The sequence below is a fragment of the Semicossyphus pulcher genome, unplaced genomic scaffold, assembly GCF_022749685.1.
Source record: "Semicossyphus pulcher isolate SPU_LCO1_2020_fin unplaced genomic scaffold, fSemPul1.0.p SCAF_18, whole genome shotgun sequence".
Classification (NCBI taxonomy): domain Eukaryota; kingdom Metazoa; phylum Chordata; class Actinopteri; order Labriformes; family Labridae; genus Semicossyphus; species Semicossyphus pulcher.
In genome coordinates, this window is record NW_027211691.1 from 15,449,724 (window position 1) to 15,459,444 (window position 9,721).

At 41.2% G+C, this 9,721-nt stretch overlaps 1 protein-coding gene across 1 annotated transcript; it reads right to left on the reverse strand.

Moving 5' to 3' along the window:
* Positions 1–3,445: 3,445 nt before the first annotated feature.
* LOC138596274 (myosin-11-like) lies at positions 3,446–6,628 on the reverse strand. Its single transcript, XM_069667900.1, has one exon. The coding sequence runs from the start codon at positions 6,626–6,628 to the stop codon at positions 3,446–3,448; it is 3,183 nt and encodes a 1,060-aa protein (XP_069524001.1).
* Positions 6,629–9,721: the final 3,093 nt, after the last annotated feature.

Sequence of the window (9,721 nt, forward strand, 5' to 3'; positions counted from 1 at the left end):
TAGATCTTGGCTGTGGCACAGTTGATGACAGCTTGCCAGCAGCAAGAGATGCATTGGTTCTCATGGCTGTTGCTGTTGATCAATCTTGGAAAATCCCTGTGGCATATTTCCTTGTCGATGCACTGACTGGGGAGGAGCGCGCAAACATCATCAGCGAATGCCTCCAACGACTTCACATTGCTGGGGTTCGTACAGTGTCTTTGACATGCGATGGACCATCTTGCCATTTTGCCATGTTAAGAGCACTAGGCGCTAATTTAGATGTTAATTCAATGAGGCCCTTTCCTAATCCTGCTGATACCTCGCAAGTTGTCCATGTGGTTTTGGATGTGTGCCACATGATGAAGCTGCTCAGGAACACACTGGCTGATGCAGCTTCACTACAAACGCCATCAGGTAAAATCAAGTGGCAGTACATTGTGGAGCTAAACAAACTTCAAGAGGCAGAAGGACTGAGATTAGGTAACAAGCTAAAGATGGCACATATACGGTGGGAGAGACAGAAGATGAAGGTAAAACTTGCAACTCAAGTTTTCAGCAGCAGTGTAGCTGATGCTCTGGAGTACTGCAACAAACACCTGCATTTGCCACAGTTCAGAGGATGTGAAGAAACAGTGGACTTCTTGAGAACCATTGATGCTGCTTTTGATGTTCTCAACAGCAGGAACCCTCTGGGTAAGGGATACAAAGCCCCAATGAGGACAACAAACAAAGAGCGCACAGAAAAAATCCTGCTGAAAGCAGAAAAACTGCTTCTGGATCTCAAAGATGCCAAAGGAGTGCCTTTACATGCTGGGAAGCGACGGACATGCATCATTGGCTTTATCGCCAGTTCAAGAAGTGTGCGAAACATTTTCCAAGACCTGGTGGAAAAGCCAGGTGCCCCATGTCGATATCTCCTTACATACAAGTTCAGCCAAGATCACCTCGAGCTTTTCTTTTCCGCTGTCAGAGCACGTGGTGGATTCAACAACAATCCCACTTCCACACAATTCACTTCTGCTTACAAGCGTCTTCTGGTTAAGCATCAAGTCAAAACTGGAACAGGAAACTGTCTCCTTATGGATGACACTAACAACTTGGGGGCAACACCTGCATCAGTAAACACCATGCATAGGTTTGACCTGAAACCTGTTGAACCACCCCAGTCTGACCACGATTACCCACTCTGCCCAAATGTTGAAGCAGATGTTTTGAAATTTGTCTTGTCATAAAAAAATGTAATAAAATTGTAAAAAAAAAAAAATAATAATAATAAATAAATAAATAAAATGTTTATACAAATGGTTGTGTTTTTGATTGTTAATTAAAAATGTACTGTAAGATGTTGTTAGAGCTATGGAAATATTACTGTGTAATAAACTATTTTTCAAGTTGTTATTTTCACTATTCTCATTAGTAAAACTGCCAATAGTTTAGGCAGAACAAAAAAAAGTGGTTCTTTATTTGATTAATTATCGAAGTTCATGTTGTTTTCTTTTATGACATAATAATAATAATAATAATAATAAATAAATAAAGTCTAATCAAACTGAGGGTCGGTGTCTTTATTCTTTTTGTGGTCTTGTCAGGGTTTGTCTTGTCTGTCTTTGGTCTTGTGTTCCCACTCTTGGCCTGCACCTTGCCGTGGTGAGTGGGCTTTTTAACTAAGACAGGCTGTTTATGTTGTGTGTGAGTGTGTGGGCACTAAAGGCATTGGTAGTATGCAAATGATGACTCACTAAATTATACTGAATAATTCATTTGAAATTACATTTTACTGTTCTATCATTAATTAAACTTCTGTTTTCTCCATCCTCCACAGCTACATGCCACACAGGATTGATGGATGGATTACAAGATGTTATTCCATTGATGAGCCCTGAAAGAGACGAGAGAGCTGAGCCTGTGGCCAGAGCGACTGTCTGTGACACCGCCCGGTTCCAAGGCCCTGATCGCAGGTTTGGTTTTTAGCCACGATATGGAAGGAGCCTCCACTCTCCCTGTAACCATCACAATTAGTCTGAAGCTGTTTAATGAAGGTAAAAATGAAACACAAGATAAATACCCTGCATAGTTCTTCTCTGTGCTACTCTGATCAGAGTGGCGTCCTTAGCAATGGGTCTGGCAACCGACTGCAGGAATTACTTTATCTGTTGTTGTGACTCCTATCTCTGGTCAATAGGTGGTGTTTTTTCTGTTCACTCTCCATATTCAACCTTTAACACACTGCTAACTCCTAACCCCCATGCAATATTTTAATACACCCACTCCTACTCCAAACAAAGATTAAGCTTTCCACCATCTACACAAGACATCTCTCACCGATATAGTCCCTCCTGGAACTATAAAGAGGTGTCTGGCCCCCGGGGAAGCCTTCTGGCCAAAAACCCTGGAGCACAGAGGACAGTTTAATGTTTCATACTGTACACAATGACTCAACTACATGCACACACTTATGGCACTATATTCTACACATGTAAGCCACAGTAATTATGGCACATGTTCCACCAAATACTAACAAAGTGATACACCATGTCCAATCTCCCTCTATTCAGGATCCTGACTATCTCCCTTTCAGGCGGAGCTGGCGTGATGTATAAACAATGTTGTGTGCGAATCCAATAAAGTGCAAATATCTCTACCGAAGTGCAAGTGCCATTATACATGTGCATTGTTAAGTTGATTGTGCATATATGTATAAAAAATAATTGTAAAATATTTCCAAGGCTCAAACAAATCTGTCCCAAGTAAAAATTGTTTAATTTGTGATTACAGTCTGCAAAACTGAGAAAAATAGTTTGTAAGAGCCAAGTGAGAGTATAACATATGTAACTGCATGTTGACTGTTGTTTCTTACTTTCTTTAAATAGAGAATGCTTTGACATTATGTAAGTAAAATGTGCATTTCTTAATTAATTAATTAATTAATTTTATCTTATATTTTTCTATTATTATTCATCTTTATTATTTATTGCGTTGTAGTTTATACTTGCATCATCATCAGTATGCTCTGCTGCAGATTGCATAATTCCAGGCCATCAGACTCCCGGCCAGAGAAACGTTATAAAATGTTATACTTTTACTTTAATTCAGACACATAGTCGATAGATTCACTAGTGAAACGTTAAAGATTAATAAATAATAAAACAAGTGAGGAATGAATCAGGAACAACTTGAAGTACAATGTATTGTTAATCAATGCTTCACTATATAAGAATACATCTTTAGGTTGAACATGCAAACTCCACACAGAAAGGCCTTCTTCCTGTGAGGTGACAATGCTAACCACTGCCCCGCCATGCCACCCTGTCAGTCCAGTCAGCCAGCAGGATATATACCTCACATGTCATCTATGTTTTTTTTTTTTAGTATTGTTTAACTATTGGAGGAAACCAGAGCACCTGGAGAAAACCCACAATCGACATGGAGATATATGATAGATAAAGGAAGTAGCTTGTCCCACTTAGAAGGGCCGTCCTGTGTTGTCCATGGTGCAGAAGGGCGGCAACAGGCCGGAGCTACAGTCAAACGGGTTGCAGCTAGGATCTGAACTAACAGTAATATTGCTGTACAGGATACCCAGTGGAATAAGTGTACTTGCACTGACAAAACCAGCATACATACCTACTTTCAGGAGACCTTTAGCACAGCGACGCCACATACTTTGCGGCTGAATCTCAGCAGCAGGAGTCTCCAGCTGCTGTTGTGCAGCTATTTTCTCCTCTAGATTTCTTGTGAATCTTTCATGATCCTCCCTGAGTTGTTCAAACTCAGACAAAAGATTTGAGACCGTTGCTTTCTCATCTCTCTGCTCCTCGGTTGTCGTCTCCAGGAGGCGCTCACCTGTCTGATTCGGAGGTGACTCAGGTTGTTCTGTAAGTTCAGCCCTCCTAGATTCCTCTGGCAAATTAGCGATGCCAGCTAACATCTCCTCCTCCTGCCTCGTTTCTAGCTGTTCTTTGAGATGATGGATTGATTGTTTCAAATCTGAATTATGGGTGTAAAGCTCATCTATAATTTCCTGCTTATCACCAATTTCGCTCTTCTGCTTTGCCATTAGCTCATTTTTGTTGGAGATTATTTGCTTGCTGTCCTCCAGCTGGTACTGAAGTTCTTGTACAACTAACTTCAGGTGTCCAATATCATCTTTTAGTCCCTTTGTCAGAGACTCAAGTTGAGCAAGCTCATTTTTAAGACTTTCATTGTTCATATCCAGAATTATTTCCTTTTCCTGAAGAGCATGCAATTCCTGCCTCAACGTTTTGATCTCAGCCTGTTTTTTCTCAATCAAAGATTCAGCAAACTTCAGGTTCTGCATCACCTCATTGCTATCCTTGTTGATTTTCTGCGCTACGCTTAGTTGACACTTAAGGGTGTGCACTTCTTGCCTAAGATGTTCTCTCTGAGATTCAACGCGTACCAGATCAGCAGTCACTTGTTCATTCCTCTCATGTGCAGCTATTTTCTCCTCCTCTAGATTTCTTATGTATCTTTCATGTTCCTCCCTGAATGTTTCCACCTCAGACAAAAGATTTGAGACCGTTGCTTTCTCATCTCTCTGCTCCTCGGTTGTTGTCTCCAGGAGGCGCTCACCTGTCTGATTCGGAGGTGACTCAGGTTGTTCTGTAAGTTCAGCCCTCCTAGATTCCTCTGACAAATTGTCGATTCCAGCTAATATCTCCTCCTCCTGCCTCGTTTCTAGCTGTTCTTTAAGATGATGGATTGATTGTTTCAAATCTGAATTATGGGTGTAAAGCTCATCTATAATTTCCTGCTTATCACCAATTTGGCTCTTCTGCTTTGCCATTAGCTCATTGTTGTTTGAGATTATTTGCTTGCTGTCCTCCAGCTGGTACTGAAGTTCTTGTACAACTAACTTCAGGTGTCCAATATCATCTTTTAGTCCCTTTGTCAGAGACTCAAGTTGAGCAAGCTCATTTTTAAGACTTTCATTGTTCATATCCAGAATTATTTCCTTTTCCTGAAGAGCATGCAATTCCTGCCTCAACGTTTTGATCTCAGCCTGTTTTTTCTCAATCAAAGATTCAGCAAACTTCAGGTTCTGCATCACCTCATTGCTATCCTTGTTGATTTTCTGCGCTACGCTTAGTTGACACTTAAGGGTGTGCACTTCTTGCCTAAGATGTTCTCTCTGAGATTCAACGCGTACCAGATCAGCAGTCACTTGTTCATTCCTCTCATGTGCAGCTATTTTCTCCTCCTCTAGATTTCTTATGTATCTTTTATGTTCCTCCCTGAATGTTTCCACCTCAGACAAAAGATTTGAGACCGTTGCTTTCTCATCTCTCTGCTCCTCGGTTGTCGTCTCCAGGAGGCTCTCACCTGTCAGGTCCTGAGGTGAGTCAAGTTGTTCTGTATGTTCAGCCTTTCTAGATTCCTCGGCAAAATTGTCTGTGCCACCAAATATCTCCTCCTCCTGCCTCATCTGTAGCTCTTCTTTAAGCTGACAGAGTGATTGTTTTAAATCGGTCATGTGGTCGTAAAGCTCATCTATCATTTCCTGCTTAACGCCAATTTCCCTGTTGTGCTTTGCCATTAGCTCATTGTTGTTGGAGATTATTTGCTTGCTGTCCTCCAGCTGGTACTGAAGTTGTTGTACAACTAACTTCAGGTGTCCATTGTCATCTTTTAGTCCCTTTGTCAGAGACTCATGTCGAGCCAGCTCATTTGCCAGACCCTCATTGTTCTTATCCAGAAATTCTTCCTTTTCCTGAAGAGCATGCAATTCCTGCCTCAACCTTTCGATCTCTGCCTCTTTTTTCTCAATCAAAGATACGGCATCGTTCAGATATTTTGCCGCCTCATTGCTATCCCTGTTGACTTCCTGCGCTTCTCGGAGTTGACACTCACGTGCATGCACTGCTTCCTTAAGACTTGTATTTAAAGATTCAAGATGTGCAAGCTCAGCAATCATGTGTTTTTTCTCCTCAGTTAAAGCTAACTTGTCCACCTCTAGATTTCTTATGCAGCTGTCCATTTTCCTCCTTTGTTCCTCAATCTCTGTCTTCTCGTTGACCAACTCCTGTAGCGTGGATTCCTTAGCACTCACATCTTCTAATTCCTGCCTCAACCTTTCGATCTCTGCCTGTTTTTTCTCAATCAAAGATTCGGCATAGTTCAGATATTTTTCCACCTCATTTCTATCCCTGTTGACTTCCTGCGCTTCTCGGAGTTGACACTCACGTGCATGCACTGCTTCCTTAAGACTTGTATTTAAAGATTGAAGATGTGCAAGCTCAGCAATCATGTGTTTTTTCTCCTCACTTAAAGCTAACTTGTCCACCTCTAGATTTCTTATGCAGCTGTCCATTTTCCTCCTTTGTTCCTCAATCTCTGTCTTCTCGTTGAGCAACTCCTGTAGCGTGGATTCCTTAGCACTCACATCTTCTAAGGCACACTCAAGCGCCCCAACCTTTGATTGGAGGGACTTCTTCATCCTGTTGTTCTCATCCCTCAGATCATGAACTTCTGCAACCAGATTTTCTTTTTCTGCCTGAATTTCCTCTGTCACACATTTAAGCTGGGACAGTTCGGCACTGATGGTGCTATTCTGATAGTACAGAGAGGTCTTACTTTCCAGCAGATCATGAACTTCCACCAATAGGTTTTCATTGTTGGCCTGCATTTTTTCTTTCAGTTCAGCTGCCCTTTGTAATAGCATGTCCTTATCACTGTGGCCTTGCTGAGCCTTCTCAACACAGTGCTTAAGGTCACACAATGCTTCCCTAAGCTGTTGAATTTCTGCTTGGTATGCCTTATTAAGTGACTCATGTGCTTCTAACTGAGCTTCGTTGAGGTTAGCCATATGCTGTACCCTTGCTTCCAATTCTGAGATGTACGTCCTCTGGAAGTGAAGCCGTTTTTTATTTTCTTGATTGTTTTTCACTTTTATTAAGAGGTGGGTCCTCTTGGCCTTTGTATATTTTAACTCCAACTCTAGAGCCCTTAACTGCTCTTGAATGCTCTGAGCCTCAGGTGCCTCTGCCAACTCTGGCACCTGATGGCGACGTGTCCTGAAGGCAGCTTTACGATTTTCTCGAGACATTTTTGATTAGCAATGAAGTTGTTCACAGACAGAATTTAGCAGTAAATCAATTTAGCTACAATAAAATGTTATATATATATATATACATACATATATATAATTATTTATGAGTTATTATCTCCCTGTGTTATTCCTCTGACAATCCTTCAAATAAGAGAATCCAGAGTTAATGTAAACTTTCTTATTCTAAACAATGACGTCATGATTCATATGCCTTTGATGTGCCCCTTGATGTGCCCCTTGATGTGCCTTCCAAGAGCAGCAATGACGTCATGACATTACGATCGCCTGCGTCATGGAATGTTGACATTTTAAAATGTTAAGCTGCTGTAGATTTTTTCTTTTTAAAGCAAAACAAACACAAAAGGCAGACATGTTAACCAACACCTTCTGAAATTCAATCTGAAACGTGCTTGGAAATCAGATCACACCAGGACAAAATCTGACAACAACTCAGAAGAAAAATCATCCGAAATATATAACCTGCGGTGCACTTGGGCAAGTAACGAGATCAGAAAGAACGCGTGGGCAAGACGGTTAGAGATTTTTATAACCAATGCAAAAATCACACCGACTACTTTTACCCCGTACACACAGGGCTCTCCCAATCATAACGCACGGTCTTTGAATTCCCAGAGGTAAGGTTTTCCTCCGAGAAAACGAATTGTTTATCGGGGGTTTTCGCTTCGAAGGAGTTGCTGCTGGGAGTTTGAATTGTAAAAATATCAGATCGGAGTCGGCCTAGTTTTTCGTGCGCAAGCGTACTTCGACGTTTCATTCAAGGGTTAAGAATTTGGAAGGGGCACATGTCCCTACCACTATAATTACAATACCTTCAAGTTATAGAGATTTAACATCAGGCTTCATGGAAACAGCTTGACATTACAACAAAAGTTAGGAAGTTCAGAAAATAAAATGTACATGTATAAAATTTCTTTCTTCTAGTTTATTCAAAGTATTAGGCATTTCATTGCAGTGAGATTAAATATTATTTGAATCTGTAGTCTTCATAGTGTAAATATGACTGAAATGAATTCAATCAAAAGCTGGAATTGTGTCGGTTTAGTGGTGGAAAGTAACCTTGTACAGTTACTTTGTCCTTAACTTGAGAACTTTAATTTTCATCATACATTTCAGAGTGAATTGTTTTACTATTGACTCCACTACATTTATTTGAATGCTTCTTTTACCTTTACGTAAAACCTATGACCAGCTTATATAACACACATACATGCATCTACATGTACACATATGTGCATCTATACATCAATTTGTTATTTAAGTTTTTTATTGTTATTATTATTACAGCTAGTGTAGATATACAAAAATAGCGGGTTAAGAAAGAGGGTTGTAACTTACCACAACAGACTTCCACAGCTGGATTTGGAACATGGGTTATTGTGGTTACATGTGATGCATCTTGACCACAAGGTGTCCCTGTAACAGTGTTCTTTGAATTCTACTGCTGCGGCCTACATCGAAAAGCCATAAATAAGTGGTCAGAAGTTGTCTCACTCCCACTTCAGGTAGTGTTTGCAGAGGGGTTTATTGTTTCTGGGGTGATGCTGAAGTAGGAAGGAGAGCACTTGAGTTTTCCAGCCAGTCAGAAGTGCTGTGTGGGCAAGACAATGGCCAGCAGGGAAATCAAATGGAGTAAATATTGCAGATATTAATAGAATGGAGGTATAAAGGGGCCAGGGACAGCAGCCATAAACGCAGAATCAGAGGTCACTTTGGAGACGCAGGGGGTTGAGGCGAGGGGCTTTTTGTGCCCGACCTGGCTGAGTGAAGGATGGGGTGAATGGAGATTAACCCCAACCCAGTGCCTCTCAATACCACCCCCACCCCACCCCTCCATCGCAGGGCCAGAGGAAGGTTCCCATGTGAGTCCCCCTCCCCACACCACCTTTATGTGGGCCTCTCTGCCGCATCAGCATACCTCCACCACTCCTCAACCACACATTCATACCTGCATCATGCAACTTGTAGTATTGGGCAAAATCTCAAATAATCCAGAAATATACATGTGCTGAAGGAGACTGGAGCATGCTTAAAACACACAAACACAAACAATGGCATGGGGGTGTCGCGGGGGCATGGAGGGGGGATAGTTTTCTTTACTCATTTAAATCTGCCCCCACTTCACCTCAGTGAAGGAGGCTGAAGTCACTCAGAAAAACACACACACTAAAGTTTGTGCACACACTGGCTCACACTATCGCCTTTGATAGTGTCCAAACTGGTGTCGGCTCTGTCGGAGGGTCTAGACTCCAGAACGACCTGAAGAGGAGCTTGTTTAGTTCAAAAAAGACAAAGGCATGAATCATTTTATCTGCTATTTTTCTGTGTTGGATCCACCAGTTTCCCTAAGCTTTTATGGAATAGATTTATCATTACATTTTAAGATAATGTATGTTTAATGAGCAGTCATATGGCATATTAACTGCCAAACGCCATTAATCCAAATAACCATTTTTCTTTTGTATATTTAAAAAAACATAGAGAAGTTTAGTTTTTTTTCTTTCCTTTTCCCCCTCACTTTTTTAATGTCGCAGCTGGTTATAGTGCCACTAGAGGGCGATATTAAAGTGTTACAGTAGCTTAACTTGGGGTCCTGAGAAACAATTCGCTTACTTTCCTTTATTCATATTTTACTGCACTGCACATAATGCT